Consider the following 24229-nt stretch of genomic DNA (forward strand, 5'->3'; position numbering starts at 1 on the left):
ATTGCTTTTTTTTGGTTTTTTCAAGACAGGGTTTCTCTGTGTAGCTTTGGAGCCTATACTGAAACTCACTCTGTAGCCTAGGCTGGCCTCAAACTCACAGAGATCCACCTGCCTCTGCCTCACGAGTGCTGGGATTAAAGGTGTGTGCCACCAATGCCCAGCTTCTATTGCTTTTTAAACAAATTATTTCTGGAACTTTCAATTTTAATATATTATTTTATTAATTACTTACGAATTTCATATAACATATTTTGATCATATTTATTCCTTTAATTCCTCCCAGACCCACCTTCCACAATTTCATGCCCTCTGTTTTTTAAAAGTAGCATACATTTGTCGAATTTGTACTGAAGTCATGTCCTGGAGTGTGACCAACCTACCAGGGGCCAAATCATTAAAAATCTTGCCTCTCCTTCTACCATAACTCATTAGCTGTTAGTAACTCTTCAGTTAGGGACAGGGGATCATAACTCTTCCTTCCATGGTAGAAAGGTATACTAGTTTGATCTTGATCACAGCCACAGCTGCTTTGAGTTCATGCTTGCAGAAGTCCTATAATGTCCAGAAAAAATGCCCTCAATTCATCCTCAAGATTTTGTTTTTATAGTCTTTCTGACCCCCTCTCCATAATAGTCTCCTCAACTTTGATGTATGGGGCAAGTGATATCAACGCCCGCATTTTTGCTGAGCAACCCATAGACAGTCTTGGCACTTAAATCATTTGTGAGTTTCTGTGTTAACCATGTAGACTGCCTAAAGAATCTTCTCTGATGAGGTCTGAGAGCATGAATCTATGGCCATAGAAGTAATGCATTTAGATGACAGTTTGATATTATGTCTATTTTGCAGAATAAATGTAGTATTCTTAGGCCCTTTCAATTTTCCAATCATCAGTTCTTGGCCAGATTTATAGTATTTGACATGAATTTCCAAATTGAGCTTGCCTTAAATCATATCAGAAAGCAGTTGGCTTCCCCCATAACATTCATGCCACTGGTGCACCTGTGAGCATATCTTGACACATCACTCATTAAGGCAATTCACAAGGTTCACTACTAGGGGAAAATGTTGGTGACACTTGCTCCAGCAGTCTACACAGTATCTTCTACTATGAAAGCTAGTTGGCATGGAGAGAACTTTCTGGTCAGTATCAGCTTGATTTCTCCATGTCCTGTGACCAAACTGTGTGATGTCTATAGCAATTTGGTCTTATCATCAAATTCTGGTGGGCAACAAAGAGCTATAGGAACAGCTTATATACTTTGCTGCTCTTTAGGATACCCGTGGCCAACAATATGAGGGTAAGTTTTCCATACCTGGAACGGGGCTACTTATTTGGCAACATATGCTTTTGGGGAGGAATATTATCCACTGTGTAGGGTAACTTCAATTAAACTCTATTATGTGAAAAATTTTACACACACACACACACACACACACACACACACACACACACGCATGCACACATGGAGCTTATAAAATAGTAGCTTTCCACATGGCTTAAAAAAAAACATCCTAAGTGCTCATTATCTCTCCCCTGCATCCTCCTATTCCATACCCTCCCATCCATCTCTCCACTTACAATAATGGAATCCCCCATTATTCCTATCCCCTCCTTCATATCCATCACCTGTGTCTTACCATCCTTCCTCTTTCAATATCTTTTTCCATGTTAGTTGAATATATTGTTTTATACCTTTTAATTATGTTTTTGCTTGGGTATTGAGATAATATAAGGAATTTACAAACCTTAGCAAAATAGAACAGTCCAGTTTAAAGATGAGCAAATGGTGTTAAGAGGTATTTTCAAAAGAGGAAATACAAATGGCTAACAATTACATGAAAAAAATACTCGGTATCATTATCCACCTGAAAAATCCAAATGAAAAACACAGTGGTAAAATTTTCCCTCATCAGTGTTATATCCTGGATATATAATTTTGTTTGTTTGTTTTGGTGAGATTATACATTGTAAATATGTGGTCCTACATCTGTCCTACTTATTAAACATATTAAAGATGATATATGTTAATGAATTCAGTTTTGAATTTTTGATAAAATCTTATTTAATAGTTTATTAATGTTGATTCTTTGTCTTCTCCAAAAATCTTTGTTTAAGCTCCAATTATAATCTTTATGTTTGTTTATTAAATTTGTTTCTTTTTTTTATTTAAAAACATTGTTGGTTTCAGTTTTTGTTTCTTAGTCTATGATCCATTTCAAATTTGGTATGATACAAAGACTGAATCTTATTTGTCTATATATGGGCATCCAGTTGTTTCAGAACCAATTGAATATATTTTTCCTCTTTGATTTTTTTGATGGCTTTACTTAAAACTAGCCACATGCGATCTCACTTTTGTTTCCTTTATTTGGGTATCCTTATGCTGGTACCACTCTGTCTTAATTTTTGTACCTTTATGATATATCCAGTAACCAAGTTTTGACTACTCTAAAGTTAATATGCAAAACATCTAATAAAGAAAAGCAAACTTTTAACAAATGATAATAAATTTCATTTTCCTGATAATAATTGTGATTTGCTGGAATATTTTCCTTGAATAGATTAACCATTATAATATTCAGAATGTTAGTACTATTATATACTGAGGACATATCTCTAATAATTGGGCATAATTAACAAGTAAATTTGAACTTAACATTAGGTAACATTGCCTGGAACTCATAAAGAGTGTCAGGTATACAGGGTAACTACATTAGTCTTACACTTAACTCCAGGAGTTAGGCCACATAAGAAAATTGGAGAATAGAATAATATTTAAGAAATATAGCCAGGGATATAGCAGAGAATTTAGGCAATGCAGGACCCCCTTATGGTTCATGGGCAGGATATTAGGGAGTATAGAGAACTGAATCTTATTTTGTTCAGTATTTCACCTGTAAGAATATTACATGTATGTTCTTGCTGTGGATTCTAGTCACTCAGCTTTTCTGTTTCCATTACATGCAAAACTATTATCGTACTTAACTTACTTAGTTATGTGGTGGTTTCCATATTCCTTGTAATTCATCTCTTTTTAACACTAGAAAAGTTTTTCGGATTATTTTATATCTGATTGTATTGTTTCTTACTTCTCATATTTACAAGTGTTTCAGCAGTAGTTATGAAAAAGTTCGCATAGCTTAACACATGATTATTTGAGTCTAAAAATGTAGCTCTTTCAGCCTTCACATTGTCTTCCCTTAGATAAGGAATTGGTTCTTGTGCTCATTAGTTTGAAGGCCACCTTCCTTGTTGCAGATAAACTGAACAAAATGTTATTCAAATACCAGGTCAACCATGTCGCTTTTCTTTCTCTCAGCAGTTTCCTGAAAAGTGTTGGTTCCTTTTAGAGTTTGATTGTTCATTTTCTTTCAGGTTTGTGTCCCTCCATCTGCATATCTTTATTTTGCTTCTGCCTGTCTTCATTCCCATAGTCAATGTTCCTACATGTTTTAAACTCCAATTTAGTCAAGGTTCCTCTGCTTTGTGCATATTTTCTTTCCCATTGTTGTTTGTTTGCATAATGGATTTTTCATTCTTGTCATTCTTCATAGTCATTATCATTTCAAATTTATCATTTGAGAGTAAGATATTTTACACTCTTTAATTCTTGTGTATAGATTTCATTCACAGAAAATCTCAGTTTGGACTAGTTTAATTTCAGATGTTACACAGTCTAGATTGTACTGACTATAAAAGATCCAAATTCATAATTGCCCATATTACTTCCATTTAAGTTTCCAATAAAATTCAGATTGACTTTCTTTTGTCATTTTCCCTTCCTAATTAAAGTGGCTCTTCTTTCTTCTAATACCTATTTATTTATTTATTTATTTATTTATTTATTTGCTAAAAAGTTCCCACTAAGGAGCCTAGAATGGCCTCAAACTCAGTCTTTGTTTATCAGCCATACAGGCATGTGCCACCATATCAAAGTCACATCAATTAATTTACACTTCCTTTCATTACAGAATTTTGTGTATGATTGTTATTATTTCATAAAAGCTATTGATTTGCCTCTGTGTTTGTCTAGCTGAATTACAAAATCTCTTAAGGTGGGTTCTTTATTCCAATTCATGTTTGAACAATATTTCTGTATCTCCAGTAATACTCATTGCTTTTGAGATAATTAAGATTCATGTAAGCCAGGTGGTGGTGGCGCACGCCTTTAATCCCAGCACTCGGGAGGCAGAGGCAGGCAGATGTCTGTGAGTTCAAGGCCAGCCTGGTCTCCAAAGCGAGTTCCGGGAAAGGCGCAAAGCTACACAGAGAAACCCTGTCTCGAAAAAACAAAACAAACAAACAAAAAAGATTCATGTAAATGTTTATAGAACCAACTTGTGTTTACCTCATCTCTTTATGTGCCTATATATTGTAGGGGATTATTAACTAGAAATATAGCCAGTGCTTTCTTAATAACAGACACATTCCACTCCTACAAATCTAATACAGGTAAAGATACTCTGTTCTAATTTTATCTACTTGTAGATCTGTAACTGTTGTTTTAATTTCTTTTTAAAAAATTATTTTATGTGTAGGAGTGTTTTGTCTGTATGTATATTTGTGTATGACTTTCATTCCTGATGTATATGAAGAGGCCAAAGGAGACATAAGGTCTCCCGGAACTGGAATTACAGGCAATTGTGAACCAACATAGGGGTGCTGGTTTTGAACCTAGGCCCTTTTGTTATAAAAACCAAATGCTCTTAACCACTGAGTAATTCCCCACCCATTTTAATTTCTAATATATTACATTTGTTTCATTATTTCTGTTTCGAGTTCAGTGTTCCAATGATATTGGGCATGCAAATATCTATCCAATTAGACTTGAATTTCTAAAATTGTTATGCAGCTATTAGACCTTTTCACCCAGAATTCCCTTAATAACCAGTGACAGGTATGATGTATAATTTCATGTTAAAGTGAGATTTCAAAGCCAGTTGCTAGATGGTTGCTATTTTCATTATAAGCCTATCTAGATTCTTTTTTTTCTTATAAGGAACTCTACACATCCATCTTCCATATCCGTTTGTCAATCATCTTCTCACCTGTGTCAACTGGTCTCATCTAGAGAGGGCTAAGAAAAAGATGGATTTTTGTCATTATAATCATATAAAGTGACAATATATTTTGAAGAACATACAAACAAGAGACAAGAGTTTCTTTGGAAATAATTGTCCCATATGACTGAGTATGGAGAAAGTACTGTCAACTTCAATAGGAAGTTGTTAGTTTTCAAAGCATTGACTTGAGAGTGTATAGGGTGTGTCACAGATATAATTTTGCAGCATGGTATTGAAATTTTATATTTGGATGAGTTTATGGGGATATTATATTATTTTCCACACTTCATATGTTGTTTTATGTAATTAGTGATACAATTGTATTATTTAAAATACCTTGTCTTTTCCTGTTGTTCACAAATGAAACAGGCAGAACTGAAGCATTCTTGCTTTACGTGTTTCTGTGATTTCTGCTCATTCAAAAGCATGAACTGGGGAGATTTCATATAGAACACTTGTCTGATTGAACATTGTAGTAGAGTTTAAGATCATATTAGCTCCTCTGACTGTGAATACCAGCTGCTGAGATGTTGAGCTAGTAATTCCATTAAAAATATTCTAGTCCACTCATCAGGGAAAAAATAAATTTCTTTCTTTCTTCCTGTAAATAGGCAACAAGTAGGCCTAGGACATCTTAGTGGATTTTTACATTGGCATAGAGCCCTGGATTTGGACTCACTGGGACTTAAAACACAGAATTTGATTGCTTCATAGGAGACATTCCAGACATATTTATGCTCAGCAGAACTCTGAAGTTTTTATTCTTATAATCATGTTTCTGTGGTATTCTTGTTTGCTGCTTTTATCTGTGTTGTTAGTACTTTTCCAAGGCCAAGTGTCTTAGTCAGGGTTCTCTAAAGGAACAGAACTGGTAGAATAAATATATATTAAAGGGAGATCTATTAGACTATGGTTTGAGTAGTCCAACAAAGGCCAATAATCTGTCTGTTGTTCATTCCACAAGACTGGATAGTTTAGTTGTCCCAATCTGGTGCTAGAGTCCCACAATATTTCTAGAAATCTGCTGGTTATCACACTAGACTTCAACCCCTAAAAAGTAGGTTCTCATACCTGCAAAGGAACATGTCAGCAACTGGATAGATAGATAGATAGATAAACTTGCCAGGGAAAGTGAAGACAAGCAGGCAAAAAGCAAAAGCTTCCTTCTCTTATGTTCTTTTATGTGAGCTGCCACCAGAAGTTGTGGCCTAGATTTAGGATGTGTCTTAAATAATCTGATTAAGAAAATCCCTCACAGCTATGCCCAGCAGATCAGGTCTTAGTGTACTCCAGATTTAGTCAAGTTGACAACCAAAATCAGCTGTCACAAGTCCACCTCTTGTCAACTTGATGCACAATCACATCCCTTATCTCATGCTCAAATTCCAAATGACGACAATAACCAGGTCATAATTATGTCTAACGTGATATAACTGTCCCATGTGCACTCCTAAATAAGTTATGTATTTTAGAATGGGAGAAAACGTCATTGAAGGAATGTTTAGTCATTTAGAATCTCGTAACTTAAATGTGATAATAACCACTGACTTTGTCTCATTCTATTATTACATTGCATGGTAAAGAAATGAGTAAATTGCTGGAGAGATGTCTCAGCAGTTAAGAGCACTTGCTTTTCCAGAGGACCCGGGTTTGATTCCTAGTATCCAAATACAGCTCACAACTGTCTATGACTCGTCCCAGGGGATCTAATGTTTTCCCATGGCCTACAGACATCTGTGTATGTGTGTGTGCAAACTTGTGTGAGAGTGCCCTTAGAGGGCAGAAGCGGGTATTGAACTTCTTGGAGCTGAATTTGCAGGTGTTTGCGAGCCACATACCATAGATGATAGAAACCTAATTACAGTCCTTACAATTGAGTAGTCCACACTCTTTACTACCGAGTCTTCACTCCAGCCCACACGCTATCATCATTTCGAACCACTAGTTTTCATTTGGAAAGCTTCACTCTTTACTTCCAATGGAATTATTTAATAGTGCAAGGAATTTGTCATTTGTAATTAAGAGATGTGAGAGTTTAAGTATCATCTTACTTTGTGATCCTAAACAGTCATTTGATCCCTGTAAACTTCAGTTTCTACATTTTAAAAACCTAGATCACTATATTTGGATGTATTACAGAGATCAAATAGTTATCCTCTTGCCTATAAATTGCAAAGAGCTATACATGTGGTGTTTTTCATTTTTATTTGTTTTGTAAGCTTTCATAACAAACTTCCTAATTTATCTTCTATATGTAATTTCATATATGACAAGTAAATATGATAGTATGCTTGAGAATCCATGTGTTAAGAGCATGATAAATTACTATTACCCCATATTGTTTAAAACAGTGTTGTTTTTTTTTCAGTTTATTCCTTGCCCTGAGAGACTCTATCTTACAAGAAGTCTAGAAGCAGAGAGATGAGTTCTAATACACAGGCTTCTTTCTCCTTTTTTATTGCATCCGGGATTAGCCAGTGGAATCATGCTCCTGATATTTAGGGTCTGTTTTCCCACCTCAACACAATCTATATACTCCCTCACAATGATACTTAGAAGTTTGTCTCCTTGGTGATTCCAGATCCTGTTACGTTAATAATTAATATTAAGAGTCACAATAATGTATAAATGCATCAGGCCATTATCAGTTTAAAATAAAATTTATAATTGGAGGTTCTAGCACAACCCTATAATCTCAGCTACTCTGGAAGCTGAGACAGGAGAATTGCAATTTCAAGGATGACCTGAGCAACATTGGAGTATCCTGTCTTCAAATAAATAAAAACTGTTGGTGATATAGTTCTGTGATAGAGCTCTTATGTAACACATATGAAGGAACACTTTTGAACTCCCAGTACTGAGGACACTGAGGAAGAATGATTGCAAGTTTGGAAACAATATGGACAAATTAGCAAGTTCCAGGTTCAGCCTGAATTATGTAGCAAGATTCCATCCCCAAAAAACCTTTTTTTGTATTTATGTATTTTAGTGTGTGTGTGTGTGTGTGTGTGTGTGTTGTCTGTGTCTCTCTCTCTCTCCCTTTCTCTATCTCTGTCTCTATCTGTGTGCACATGGTGCCCATGGAGGTCAGATAAGGGCATCATATTATATTCCCTGGAACTGGAGTTATAGATGATTGTGAGTTCTGGGAACCAAATCTAGATCTTCTGCAAAAGCAACAAGTGTGTTAATCACTTAGAAACCTCTCCAATCACCTTTCCAAATAACTTTTTAAAATTAAATTTGGCACACTCCAAGCTAAAAATATTGGAAGACAGTCATTTATAATATGAGGCTTTCCTGAAACAGTTCTATATTCATTAATGCAGAGTCATACAATGATAGTAAACAATTTAATCTCTGTAAAACAACTGTAGAGCCCAATAAGAGACTTTCCCAAACATCTTTGTTTTTTAGAGTTTAAGTGTTCATTTCTTTAAAATTATTAAGTTTTGCCGGGTGGTGGTGGTGCACACCTGTAATCCCAGCACTCGGGAGGCAGAGGCATGTGGATCTCTGTGAGTTTGAGGTCAGCCTGGTCTACAGAGCTAGTACAGGACAGGCTCCAAAGCTATAGAGAAACCCTGTCTCGAACCCCTCTCCCCCCAAAAAATTATTAAGTTTAATTTACTATTAGTATAATTTGGCTGGAGATTGAACCCAGGGCTTCATGCACAATGGGATTTCCATATATAAAACTTACCCTAAGTTAGAATGACATTTGTTAAAAATGCACTCTATGGCGATAACATAAGAAACAAAGAAGCCAGGTATGATGGTGGATACTTCCAATTCCCATACTTGGGGCCAGGAAAGTCATTGTCATGTACACAGAAAGTTTGATAACCTGGGCTATATGAGATATTGTCTCAAAAAAATGAATAGAAACCAAATACAAGCTACCTGAACCAGGACCAACCTCTTACCTCAAGTTTGAGGTAACAATGAACATAAATTTGACTAGGTAATTTTTGTATATAGAAGTCCTATTTATCCAACCTAATTACCAAAAAAATGAGTGCCGTTTCACATAAGTTCTATCTAGAAGTACTTATAAATAAAATAATTACCCAATGGCTGGACAGATGTCCCAGAAGCTAAGAGAACTCAGAGGACCCAGGTTCAGTTCCCAGAACTCACATTAGGCGGCTCACAACTGCCTGTAACTCCAGTTCCAGATGTGCAGCCTTATCTGTTCTGCATTAGTATCTCATACATGTGATATACACATGTGCAGGCACATGTTTATACACATAAAATAAATTTAAAAATAAATACATCTTTATAATTTTTAAAGGGCTACTTAATGCAAGGCATAGGCTTGTTTTTCTTGCACCAAATGTAAAGTTACAGTTGCTAATCTGAGAAACTTGTCTGTGGATTTGGAGATTACAGTACTTGTAATGAAGTAACTGGTAAATCATCCAGAGTAAGTGTTAGAAATGCTGCCATTTGTTAATTGATTTTGTCTTAGTTAGATTTTCTATTGCTGTGAAAAGACACCATGACCATGGCAATTTCCTTATAAAGGAAATCATTTAATTGGGGTGGCTTACAGTTTCAGAGGTTCAGTCCATTATCATCATGGTGGGACATGGAAGTGTGCAGGCAGACATGGTGCTAGAGAAGGAGCTGAGAGTTCTATCTACATCTGTGGAGGCAACAGGAAGTGGTTTGTCTCACTTGGCAATGCTTGAGCACATATGAAACCTCAAAGCCCACCTCTACAGTGGTACACTTCCTCCAACAAGACCACACCTACTCCAAAAAGGCCAAGCTTCCTTATAGTGTCATATCCTTTGGGGGCCATTTTCTTTCAAATCACCACAGATATCTTCAAACTATAGGGCTCACTTTGATCAATGTGAGTTTATAGGCTTATTATCCACTGAATAATCAACAGCAACAAAGTTTCTAAAATAGAAAAAAATATGTTGTTCTTCAACTATCCCAATAAATTTCAAAGTTTTAATAAGAAGTGAAGTAGCATTAGAAAGTTAGATGTTGTAATTGTGAATTACTTATAGGTGTCAAAATTTAATTTTACATGTATACATCGTTGTATTTTTGTGTGTGATGCATGTGTGTCTGTATGTGGATATGTGTGTGCCACTCCATGCCTTCAGAGATGAGAGAGCAACTTCAGGTGTTGTTTTTCACTTTTCATCTTGGTTGAGGCAGGGTCTCTTTGTTATCTGTTGCTGTTCTGCATACAGCAGGCTAGCTGGCCTTGGGAGCTTCTAGGAATTCTCCTGTCTCTACTCCTCACCTTGCTGAAGAAGCACTGGGATGGCAGATACCCACTACTGTAGCACTGATAAGTGGTGAGGGTTTGATCTCAGTTCCTCACATTTGTATGGAAGTGCTGTACCTACTGAACAACCTCCCTTGCTCCTACATCATATTTTATTGAGTCATTAATGTTTCTACTCTGAATATGGAGAAACTGGCAGGTGCTGTTTTGGTTAAAAGGCTTTCCAACTGATTAATGTGTTCATCAATAATTTGATTTTTAAAGAAAACTTTCATTACAGTGAGAAGAAAAATATTTCCTCTTCATAGAAAATCTGGCAAAATGTCTTGGCTTTTGCTCAGAATTTGGAAGCAAATGAGAATCAACTGGAAATATTGGAGAAGTCAGGGGAAATAGTGCTGGCTCTGCCTCTGCTACTGATAGGCTCTGCATTTTTTCACATTTAAAATGATAGGAGTACATTAGTTAATTTATAGGATCTATTACAACTCCTCTAGCACTGTTTTATTGTCAGCATTTGTTATAAAGAAATATGATGTATTTATGGCTTGTGGCAGGATAACAATGAAAGGTTGTACAAAAATACCCAAAAGTTTTAGCTTTGAATTCAACAATAAGTGATTAACAATTGTTCTTCCAGTGGAGATTTTGTGTTATGTTATCAGGTTCAAGACAACTTGTTTCTAAAAATTCCATTTAAAATAATGTCTTGACTTGGAGAGTTGGATCAGCATTTAAGAACACTGGATGCTCTTCCACAGGAACTAGGTTCAGTTTCTAGCACCCTTATGGCAGCTCACAAACATCTTTAACTCAATTTCCAAGGTATCTAATGCCCTCTTCTGGCCTTTGTGGGCACCAGGCACACAAGTGGTGCACAGACATCCATGGAGGCAAAACACCTACACACATAACAAAATAAAAATACACTAAAATAATGTCTTCTAATCGAGTCTTAAACTCAAAAGAAGAGCCATTGCATGTTAGGATGATATAGTACTGTATTATAAAATTATGGCCCAAAATTTAGTTTGTACTGGAACCCATCAGTTCTATTCTTCATCACTCTTGAATCCCTCAATCAGTTATTCAAGGGCAAAAATAGCAAATAATTTGTTTTGTTTATCAACACTTAAATCCTCTTTTCAGTCTTCTCCCTATATTATACCATTTTTAAATCAGTAAGTTGTGCTTTCATATTTTGAGTATGTGAATATTATTGATATACTGTTTGATGTAGGTCTTTCATTTACCCATGCAATGCATTTATTGAGCTATCTTTCTTTCAAAAAGTGCTATAGTGATCTAGTTCCCTCACATTTCCCCTACCTAGGAGACCAGACTGATGTGTCACTGTACGTGGCCTCTCTGTTATTTTCTGGCATATGAAAATGTAATTCATGTAAATATATTAGTTTATATTCAGCAGCTTTATTAAACTATTCTCTGCAGAAATTCTTTTGAATTTCCTAAACCTTTAGTCATTTAACCTGAGTGACATTTGTGTTTCTTTCCCAAACTTTCCTTTCCTTTCAAAAATGGCCAGTGCTCTGTCAAGTCCAACTTCAATCATGTTTTATTTGGTATTTCTACATCTATACTCTTTGGTAAAATAAGTCTGGAATTCATCCTTCACTTTCAGTCTTATGTAAATTTGGTAACAAAATTAGGCTAATTTTATCTGTTCTGTTCTCTGATATTGTTCACTTAGATTTTAATCCTGTACTCAAGCTCAGTAACATTACGGTTAAATTTTATGTTGTGTATGATCTCTGACCTTTTTACATGTGTTCAAATTAAAGAACAGTGTATGGTAAATTTTAATACATTTCTAGGATTTATCTCATATAAATTTGTGCTTGTCATTTGATGGATACATTGCATTATAGAAGTCCATTAGAATAAGTTCATTAGTCATGTTCAAATGTTTGTATGTCCTTACATATTATTTTGATTACGTGTTATACCAGTCAGTTGTGAGAGATTTGTTTAAGATCTCCGGCTACATATACTTGTGTGCCTTTATAAATCTGTTGGTTTTTATTTTATGTATTTTGGAGATGTTATTAATGTGTATAATTTAGGGTATTTTAAAGAAAATCTTCCTTGTGAACCAAATCTTTTATCATTCTGAAGTGAATTTGTTTTATCTTTTGTAATGTGTTCTGCCTTAAAATCCATTTTGTCTAAAATTAATACAGTGATACCAGCTTTCTTTGGTTATTATTGTGCATAGCTTTTTCATCTTTTATTTCAACCTTTCTATGTAATTTTAGGCTTTTGATGTCTCTGATAAATATCATATCATACATTCTAAAATTTGCTTCCTTTTTTGAAGTTCTAAGGGTATTTGTTTCCAACATTTTTCTCAAAGTATTTACCTAAGATTTTAGTAGCATTTTCAAAACATAGTAGGAATATGTAATGAAAATAATTACATCTTCATATAGACTCAGTATGTCAGTGTTTTGCTGTATTTGCCTCATACTTCTTACTCTTGCTTCCTAATATTTCTATGTGTGTGCATGTTCAATGATTATTTAAAAGTAACTTACCAACAGCATGGCACCATGTACCTAGCAACCTCATCACAAATCATGTCTTACATTAATTTCTACTAATTTATCACCCTTGAGAAAATCAATCATTTTAAAGGATCGTGTCTTTTATAGTTTTTTATGTCCTACTTTTGTTTATTCTCTTAAAATTTCAAATTTCAAGATAAAATTTTGTTGAAAATTTTCCATGGACCTCCTCTGTACATCTTGGGAGGAGAGGAGCTGTCCTCCTAGTGAACTTTACTTTCAAGGATGTTTTATAATAAATGACTTGAGAACTAGTGATAGTTATCTCCCTTTGCAAGAAAAGCCAGTTATGTTTACCTAATAGAATAATAAAAACAAGACCTCAAGAAAAATAGTTCCTGCTCCTTATGAGATAAGTAAGTTCTTTAAATGCCTGGTTTCTCTTCAGCAACAGCCAGCAATGTGACCTGTGTGAAAGTTCGTACTGTCTGGTTAGCATTACCTTGTGGAAATGGGAGCTTAGGAAAGCCCAGAATATGGCTTTGAATAATAATTCTTATGTCTGATTCAGAAGTCTGACATTTTTAGAACTATCCCATAACACTGGGGCAAAACTTACTTGTTAGTTTTCAAGTAGAGAAATGTCTTAACCTCTTCTTAGTTGTTGACTGTGTATCTTCCTACATTTTATTTCTTTACATGAGTTGTAACAGCATCTTTGATATATAAACATTATTCAGTTTGTCCATTTAACGCATATATTCAGTAGTTTTGTAGAGTATGTACATAATTTTACAGCCATTATCCAAATGAGTTTTAGAACAAACATTTTTATCAATATGGTAAGAAAACCGCATCCGTTAACTTTCTCTTCCCATTAACACCCGCCACAAGCAACTACCAGTGTACTTGTTTCTATAGTTCTATCTATTCTCAACATTTAATGTAAGTAAACTCATGCCGATGTGAAATTTTGTATTTGTGTTTTTACTTAACACAATGTTTCCAAAGCACATGGATGTTGTAGCATGAAACAATATTTCCCTCCTCTTTCTTATCAAATGATATTTCATTGGCTTCATATACTACATATTATTTAATAATTTCATCTTGATGGATATCTGGATCGTTTTTTATCCTTTGGTATATTATTTGTAATGATTTATGAATAGTCATATATAAGGTGTTTTATAAACACTTTCTACTTTTCTTAGATATATGCCTAAGAATGGAAGAGTTTGTTAATTATGTTTGTTTTATTAACTGCTAGACTGTTCTAAAATGGTTATATCATTCTGCAACCCCACCAGCAATGTATGAGGGTTTTATCTAGGCTCCATCCTCAGTAGATGTTATTATTGTCTATCTTTTTCATAAGAGCTAGGTAATAGTGTATGAATTGATATTTCAAAATGTTTTTGGTTTTCATCTCCCTAATGGCTGATGATACTGTATTTGCACATGCTTTCTGTATCTGTCTTTTTAAAATAAATGGTTAACATTTGTTGCTCATTTTGAAATTGGAGTATTTGCATTCATAAGGTATAAGGTCTCTTTATACATGTATATATTCTCCTTTATGAGAAATATGATTTATAAATACACTTCACCTATCAAGTATTTTCACTTTTTAATTCTGATAACTTTAAAATTTCTAAAAAAGATTTGTGTTTCTTTTATTTCTGTGTGTGTGTGTATCTATATCTGTGACTAAATGCCATGTGCACATGGATGTCTGTGGAGGCCAGAAGAGGTTCTAGATTCCCCTAGAGCTGGAGTTCCGTGTAGTTGTGAGCCTCTGACATGGCTGCTGGCAATTAAACTCTGACCCCATTCAAAAGCAGCTTCCCTTTTGATGAATATTCTAAGAGGGACTGACTAAGCAAATACCAGGAATATGTATTCCAATTATTTTTTAAAAATTTTTTATAATTTTACCTTTTCAATGTGTTTTCCACTTTAAGAAAAAAATGTTAAAATTCATATGGAGTCATAAAAGACCCAGGATAGCCAAATACAATCTTGAGCAAAAAGAACAATGCTGCTGAGATTACCATTCCAGAAGTCAAGATATATTACAGAGCCATTGTAATAAAAACAATATGGTACTGGCAAAAAGAAAAGACAAGTAGAGCAATGGAACAAAATAGGAAGGGCTAAAATTCAGCCACTTTATATTTGACAGAGATGACAAAATATGAGCTGGACAAACACATCTTCAATAAATAGTGATGGGAAAATTAGGTGTCCGTGAATTTAAAGGAGAGCATATGGGATCGTTTGGAGATAACAAAGGGAAGGAAGAAATGTTGTGATTAAGATTTAATCTAAAAAATTACAAATAAAATTGTACTATTAATAAAACCTGGATGTCCACATGCATTTATCATCTTTCTCAAAAACTAACTCAAAAGGGATCAAAGACCAAAACACTGAAACAGCTAGCAGAAAATACAGAAACTATCTTATATGGTATAGATATGAGAAAGGACTGTCTTAATAAGACTCCATTTACCCAAGGATTAATGACAAAAAAATGACAAATGGAACTTCTGCACAGCTAAAGAAACAATCAACCAGATGAAGAGAAAGCCCACAGAATGGGAGGACTCTTCCGTACATCTGACAGAAAGTTAATATTCAGAACATACAATTCAGAATATACAAAGAACAGTCAAACAAACAAAAATGACCCTTTCTAAAATGGGCCTGGGCCCTGAAAAGAAAGTTCTCAAAAGAAGAATAAAATGGTAAAGAAACATCTCATAAAATGTTCATTGTACCTAGCCAATGGGGAAATGAGGCAAAAAAAAAAAATGTTGAGGTTTTACCTTACCCCAGTAAGACTGGTAAAGACCAACAAAATAACTGAAAACAAGTGCTGAATAGATTGGAGAGGAGATCTGCTGCTCACTGTTGGTAGGGTTGCAAACTGGTCCAGCCACTCTGGGAATCAGTGTGGAGAATCCTCAAAATGTCAAAATAAATCTATCATATGACTTAGTAATACTACTCCTTGGCATGTAGTCAAATGATTCAACATCTTATTCCACAGATACTTGCTCAGTCATGTTCATTTCTGCTCTATTCAAAATAGCTAAAAATAAAACAACTGCGAATGAATAATGAAAATGTGGTACATAACCACTATGGAAAACTATTCAGTTGCAAATAAAAACAAAATCATGAGTATTTTCAGATAGATGGATAGAACCAGAAAAGATCATATGGAATGAGATAACACAGATCTAGAAAGAAATGTCACATTCTATCTTATCTGAAGTTCTTAGCTCCAAATCTTAAGATATGAGCAGATAATCTGGATTTTTCTAGTATCTAAAAGTAGTGGCTTGGGTAATATTCTAATCTGTTTTTTATTTTCATATTCTAAGAACTAAAATTATTATTATTTTCTATACTTATCCTAATACCATATACTAAACGATTGTTTTTGAGCGATAAATCTTGGAGCAGTTCCATACTGTTTTAATTATTGTAGTTTTATGATATATTTTAATGTGTGGTACTATAAACCTTCCTCAATTTTTATTTTGATACTTTCTCATAGAATAAAAACTAAAAATATTACTATAGATCCATAATTATCATGCATTAGCAACCATCTATGATTTTGTAGAAATAAATTTTGCAGCATATTATTGAAAACATAAAGCTAAGATTGATGGCCATGCTACCACTCTAGCACTTGAGAGGCTGAAGCAAGAGTAGTACAAGTTCCATGTTAGTTTGGGGCATAAACTCTGTCTCAAAAGGAAGCTAACAAGCAATACCTTCCTATTATACTTTTCATGTAGACTTAGGATCTTTTAAACTGAGATATGTAGTGTTCATTTTATCTCACTATTTGCCTCATTCAAATTGTCTTTCATCATATTGCTTGGTGTAATCTTTTTTTTCCTAGTCTACAAAGATTTTCTGCCTACCTTCCAAGTGTTATTAACAATTCTTAGCCTCAAGGGAGCTATCTTTATTAACTGTGATAACCATGGATAGCAGTTATTTTCTTTTATTTGGTGAATCCTATATAACTATAATCAAAGCTTGAATCTACTAAGCAAAATAATATTATCTACTTCTGTCATTTTATAAATGTGAAACAAACCCTAGAGTATGTAGACAGCTTCTCCATGGTCTCATAATGATTGACTTGCTATAGAAAGATCAGGATATATTTCTTGCGTGTTATTACTTTTTTCATTACTGCTATAGCATTATTCCACTGAATTTTAATTACATTTTCATTTGTTTATGGCTAGATTCTTAAAAACTAGGTTTCAAGTGCATTAAAGGCAGCAAGCACCCAGGTCTACATATTTTTGTGCCACTCATAGATATACCATTGTGCTTTGTGCTTATCAGGTTCCTTGTCGATATGAATAGACACTGCTTAAAAATGAAAAGCTGCTCCACCTAATGAGATGTCTAATTAGGGCCATTTCCTTATGGCTTCCCACTAATAACTGCATGGAAAGTGGCATCTAGTGGTTGGTGTGTGTATTACAATGACTTGGCTTTATAGTGGTCTTTTTTTTTTTTAAACCCAAGAGTAACAGTCCTTTTTATAACCTATTTGGTATAAATAGATTATAACTTAAAATTTTAAATTAATTTCAAACAATTTTTTCTAGAATTCCTATGTGTTTTAAGGAGTGTTATCTCTAAAATATACTTCATGTTAATTGATAAAGAAGTTTAATATGATGAAATCATTAATCTTGAGGAACATTGCATATAACCAGGAATATAAAATGTTTTATTTGTTCATAAATTATTTTAAGATTTATGTGTTATGGTTATATATTGAGACTTGAAATACATGTGTAATGGGAATTCATGTTGTTTTTGTTTCTATTAATAAAATTCTATTAGGCAGTTTTTCATTATTTTCATTATCGCAATCTGTACTTGGTGGAAAGATCTCTTGATTCAAATGTCTGAAAATGCAAAAAGATGTCATTTTTATATTTATAACAAAATCTAATGTGCATATATTCATATTTTAATTGTAGATACACTTCCTAATGTCAAATATTATTCTCATATTTGTAGCTATTGTGGATGACAATATATAAAACCTAATTGGGTATTATGAGTATTGACTGTTCCTTTCTCAAGAATTTGTGAATGTGTGGCTTCTTAATTTTATAAATTCATAGTTTATAACCAATAATTTATCTTTGTATAAGCCAGAATTACATGGGTTTATTTATATTGATATCTTTGTGCCTAACAAGTTTTCTTGCCTTCAATAATAATGCTTTTTTGATGAATGATTATACCTAGATAAATCTAGTGGAGTTATAAGTTAACATGTAATACTGAAAACAGAGTATAGTCTAAATACCTGTGTATAGTAATGATTGTGTAACTAATATGCTTCCTATTACTGTGATAAATACTACGACCAAAAGCAACTTGGAGAGGAGAGGGTATGTGTTGATTTCATGACCCAGCCACTGTCAATTATTGAGGGAAGACAGAACAGGAACCCAAGGCAGGAACCTGGAGGCAGGAACTGAAGTAGAGGCCATGGAGGAATGCCGCTTACTAGTTTGTTCTTGTGGCTTACTCATCCTACTTTCCTATACAACTCATGAGCATCCAGGAATGGCACTTTTTACAGTGGGATGGGCCCTCCCACATCAATCATTTATGAAAAAATAATGCTACTTAGGGTTTCCTACGGGGGTCATTTTCTCCATTTGATTTCCCTTTCCTTGTCAAGTTGACAAAACAAAACAAAACAAAACAACAACAACAAAAAAAAACTATACAGAACAATAACAGATTTTAAGTTGAAGTTTCAGAGTATACATTTTACTGGAACACACTCTTGCAGTGTGAGAGATGCTTCTATCATTACACCATTTTGGCTTTCCTTTATAATCAAAGAAACAGGTTTCATTAGGATGGTGTCTTCTAGTTTGAGACATAGTTAATTGATTAGAATTTTGGGAAGTTCTCCAGTAAACACTATCGAAAGGAAAACTTGGAAGACAAGACAGGAGGCTGGCTTACTTTTTAAGCCATGGGTTCTGAAGATGGAACAGTGATTACCAATGTTTTATATTTTCCTTGTGCAAAGGTTTTCAGTAGTGGGCTTGACAAAATGTATTCTATTTTTTTATACAAAAATACTGCACTATCTGTATATATCATTCTAATTTCTATTAGTTTCTCTAAGCATTTCAGCTCCAAAATAATGTCAAAGATAGTTCTGTATGCTAGATGTCACTTACTCTCTTCCCATTATCTAGGTGTTTTTATATTACAGAAAGATATTCTCTGGCTTCAGAACTTACTAATGTAGTTAAATTTACTTGTTAGTCACAATTCAGAGTATTTAGGCTTTGTATAAATCTTGGAATGGTTAAAAATTGAGCTATTAGTGATGAAAAGGAAGTAAAATACAGTATTAGATGGTCTATGATCCATGTGAGGTGTCCCTACAACCTGGACAAGTGAGAAACCATATCAACCAGAATGATATATGAATTTTCTTTTCATGTTAGCATCTTTAAGAAAGATATTACTCAGCTTGGCATGGTGGTGCACACTTTTAGCCTGGCACTCAGGAGGCAGAGGCAGTGAGTAGAATCTCTCGGAGTTCAAGACAAGCCTGGTCTGCACCTTAATTTGCAGGACGGCCAGGGCTATGTAGAGACCCTGTCTCAAAAAGATGAAAACAAAAAAACAAAAAGATATTCCTCAGTGTGAAAAGGAGATGGCTATCAAGGGATGATTTTTATCCCTGAAAATACATAAATACATGGTTAAGAACTTTATGTTGTTTTCTTACCACCACACACATGCTATAACATGCATGTATGAGAGAGAGAGAGAGAGAGAGAGAGAGAGAGAGAGAGAGAGAGAGAGAGAGAGAGAGAGATGTAAAATTTAAGAGATACTTATTAGTTTAAAATGATATTGTGAAAAGTTGAAAAAGAAATACATATAGCAAAAGCTTGGATATAAAATACCATTGTCATTTGAATGTGTCCTTTTAGATTTTTTCCTTGTGTTGGTTCTATAAGGTTGAATTGCTGTATTCAGTTGACTTCTAAGTCTTATTTGCTTTCAAGTTTGTACTTAATGATTTCCCCTTCTCCTTCTATAGGCCTGCCATGGGTGTTCCCTTGGATCAAAATGTGACTGCAGTGTTATAAAAGGGGAAAAGGTATGTTCTGAGTAAAACAATCAAATTCTATTTGTGAATGAAATTAGGCTTCTATCAGTCTACAAATAAATACAATGAATTCTACTGCATTACAGAGGGAACTTACAAAGATTAAACTGCATGTTCTCTGTAAGGCACCATGTAATAAATATTTTAGGCTTGGTACATAGAAGTTCTGTTGTTTTTTTTTCCCCCTGGGGATTGGATCAGGACTTTGCACAAGCTAAGCAAGCAATCTACAACTGTGCCACATCCCTAGTTCCTTAAAAAAAAAAAAAAAAAAAAAAAAAAAAACCCAGCCGGGCGGTGGTGGCACACACCTTGAATCCCAGCACTCAGGAGGCAGAGCCAGGTGGATCTCTGTGAGTTTGAGGCCAGCCTGGGCTACCAAGTGAGTTCCAGGAAAGGCACAAAGCTACACAGTAAAACCCTGTCTCAAAAAAAAAAAGACAAAAAACAAAAACAAACAAACAAACAAACAAAACCTAAAACCCACAAGAACTATTGAAAAGTAATCCAAAAACTTTAGGGGTCAGCATGGGAAAGGACAAGGAAATGTTCAGGGAACAGGGAGCAGGGATTGGGGAGAATCAACAAAATGAATAATGGATGAAAATCCTTTCTAGAAACCTGTTACTTTACCAGTGGATTGTTTTGTTTCCTGTTAAGGCATGATCTCTCTATGTAGTTCAGGTTGGCTTGGAGCTCACTATGTAGATCAGGCTGGTTCACCTTGAACTCATACACAACAATCTACCTATACCTCCCAAGTGCTGAGATTAAAGGCTGAGGCACCATACCCAGCCTTACAGGAATTTTTAAAGATTTAATAAAAGTAGAAGAAATCCTAGCTCTTGGCTCAGTCAAAATATGCCTCAGATGACATCTAACTTGAGGGCTTTTTTCTTCCAGCCCCTTTTGGTCTGTGTGTCAGTAACTGACATCAAAATTAGAAATTTAAAACAGGATAATGAATTGCAGCCTGAAGATAAATGTACTAGGAGACAGGGATCTTACATTATTACTCTTCCCTCTTCGTAACTCAATAAACTTTTTTTAATGAGTAAATGACTGGATGTTACTAATTATATATGAAGAAAAGTTAATGACTACATCTTTAGAGAGTATACCAGTTAGTCACTGAAGTATTCATTAACATAGTGAAAGATGTCAAAAGTCCTGGTGGCAATAAGTTCATTTATTTATTTTATAGAATCTTATTTACAAGCCCCATTCTGCCATGTAACACACTGCCCCCTAGCAGAGACCTATTAAAAGTTACTGAATGATGTTCTACATAACACTCATGTAAGTAACATGTTTAGGGGAGTTGCAACAAGAATGCTTTCTATAGTGTCAAAATATTAAAAGGGGTTCATTTGGGATTACAAGGGAAGGAAGGAAATTGAAGTGATCATCTTTTAAAGAAGGGAAGTACACTTGGTAAATTTACATTAGTTATTAGTTACTACTGCTTATACCTCTCAATCTGCAAGACAAAGGATGGGTAAATGCTTACAAAGAGTCATGGTCATGGTTAAGCGGTCAATTAACCTTCTAATAACTGGGTTGTGCCCAGTAGTAGAGTACTTGGCTTCTATTTGTGAGACTGTAAATTTCATATCCATCACTACACAATAAATGAACTAGACTTACTACAAAATAGGTTTCCCTTGTATAATTTATCAAAATTGGAAATCTTACCTTTTGTTCTGGATTTGGATAAAAGCATTTGCTAAAACTTTTTGTTTAACACTTTAAAGAAATTCATTTATTGAATAGATATTTCCTGAATATTTGTTGTATTGGACACTAAGAATTCAAGGTTGAAGAAGCCATGATTACTTCCATGCAAGGGTAAAGGAAAAAGTGGTGTCCAGGGTAATTTCTGACTGAGATAGATAAGCCAATGTGGTAAAGATACAGTGTAGTTGTGGTCTGCATATTAAGTTTACATTTAGTAAAAAAATTAAAACTTCTCTTTGTCATGACTTCACAAATAAAATTGAAATAGCAATTTTACTTTCTCTTGTCATAGAGAGTAACAAGTAGGACAAATCATGGAGGAAATTTGAAGAATCTGGCACACAGAAAACTCTCAACACAGGCTAGCTATTTTTACGGTTTTAAGTGCCTGTGGAAATGCTTAAGAGTGGCTGATAAGAACTTACCTTGACTATTTCAACGTCCCAGGGAAAGACAGAAGTCAATAAAAGAATCTAGAGTAATACTATTTGACAAAGAATTTTTTAAAATCTAAGCAAGGGCAGGTAGGATAAATCAGACTTTTTTTTTAAAGCTTGTCTTTCAGAAATAGGCATACCGTTTTACATTTAGTCTATGAATATGTGAAAATTACAGCACAAATCTCCAATGGTTTAAATGGATTAAACGAATACCTAGGAAGTAAAGGTAGGTACATGACTAGTGTTAGCTTTTCTTACTATTCATTTTAGAAATTAGGTGGAAAACCCTACTTTTAGCCCGTTTTTACACAGGAAAGATAGAATTTTTTACTTGAGCAAATGTTCTACATTGAAAGTCTCAGGATTGTTCCTTTTAATTCTTTTTGCTACTGTATATTACCTGATGTTCTGTCTCCAGTTCTGTGATAATGTGGGAGAGTTTCAGGATATAACATTAAATGGTATAATGTCTTATTGATAACAACATAATTAAGCTTCCTCCAGTTTCTTTTAAAAATTTTACCTGAGCATACATACACATACATATGGATATTTAACAGATATCATTAAAGAAAAAGAGGCTATCAATTTGAGAGTGGAAGGGTATGAGGGGATTGAAAGGTGGACACCAGGGAGGAGCTGCTGGGAAGAAAGGGAATGCAGTTTTAAAAATTAATTTTTAATTTGCGCACATCTCTCTCTCTCTGTCTCTCTCTCTCTCTCTCTCTCTCTCTCTCTCTCTCTCTCTCTCTCTCTCTCTCTGTGTGTGTGTGTGTATGCACATGTCACAGTGAGTGGAGGTCAGATGACAACTTTCAGAAGTCAATTCTCTCTTTCCATGCTGTGGTTCCTGGGGACTCAACTCAGTCAGGTCATTAGGCTTGGTGGCAGGTATCTTTGCCTGCCTAGCCACCCCACCAGCCAGCATCCTCTATTTTCAGTCTCTGGTTTATCCTTATTTATATCTGTAACCCAGATATACCCTGCTGTGCACATAGCATACTCTATACTTTTGACAGAGATATACTCTAAATACCAGCTGAAATGCCAACATGAATCTATTTTGTACTTAGAGAAATACACTGAAACTAGATTTTTTTCTTCTTATTTTTCTATCTGAGTGAAACTTTCAATCAGAGTTTTAGTCCTAGCTCTGCTAGTAACAGACATTCAATAATCTGAGATAGTCTAGCTCTTAATATTGTGAAAATCTTAATTGTTTCCCTCTTTTTTATAACTGAGTTGAGGTTAAATTCTTGCCATTATGTTCCCACTTTACTGTGATATACTGTTTAATTCTGCAAGTAGTAAAGTGATTACATCCACTATATATTATATACATTTTGGATGATTTGTGTTTTTCTCCTCACATCTGGATGTGTCCATGTTAGTAGATACTGTAGACATATAGTATCACTATATTAAGATGCTTTCGTGTGACAGTCATTTGAACTTTCAGAAATTCAACTATGCCTGTGCTTAAAAGTTCACAAATGACTTTCCTTTCAATTTTTCTTCAATTATAGGGAGAACGAGGATTTCCAGGTTTGGAGGGCCATCCAGGTTTGCCAGGATTTCCAGGTCCAGAAGGGCCTCCAGGACCTCGGGGACAAAAGGTATTTGTTTCCATAGCAACCAGCAATAGCAGAGGAATTAAACCACCCTAAATGTAAGACAAAACTGGCAATCCAACTAAAAGTTCACTGAATTGTAATGAGTAATTACTGCTTAAATCGAACAACAGAATTAAAGGGATGGTTATTTTCTGTTTTCTTTACTTTTCATAGAATTTATTTTGTAAATATTTTAATTGAAGTAGATTGCATTTTTCTCTCCTATCTTTCCTCTCTCAAGCTCCTCCCAGATGCCCTCCTTCAAACTTTTCCCATACCCTCAACATTCTAAAGTTGATGACCTCTTTTTCTTTGATTATTGTTACATATGCAATACATGTGTGTTGCAGATATATATATCTGCAACCTACTGGGTCTGTTTTTGT

At 34.5% G+C, this 24229-nt stretch overlaps 1 protein-coding gene across 2 annotated transcripts in view; it reads left to right on the plus strand.

The window, feature by feature from the left end:
• The window catches only part of Col4a5 (collagen type IV alpha 5 chain), a 210454-nt gene that overhangs the window by 46045 nt on the left and 140180 nt on the right, over positions 1-24229 (plus strand). For both annotated transcript variants that reach the window (XM_036175182.1, XM_036175183.1), the window contains exons 2-3: positions 19985-20044; positions 23757-23846. In XM_036175182.1, the coding sequence (XP_036031075.1) occupies positions 19985-20044; positions 23757-23846 (150 nt within the window). The remainder of the gene's footprint in view (positions 1-19984; positions 20045-23756; positions 23847-24229) is intronic.

The sequence above is a fragment of the Onychomys torridus genome, chromosome X (genome assembly GCF_903995425.1).
Source record: "Onychomys torridus chromosome X, mOncTor1.1, whole genome shotgun sequence".
Lineage (NCBI taxonomy): Eukaryota > Metazoa > Chordata > Mammalia > Rodentia > Cricetidae > Onychomys > Onychomys torridus.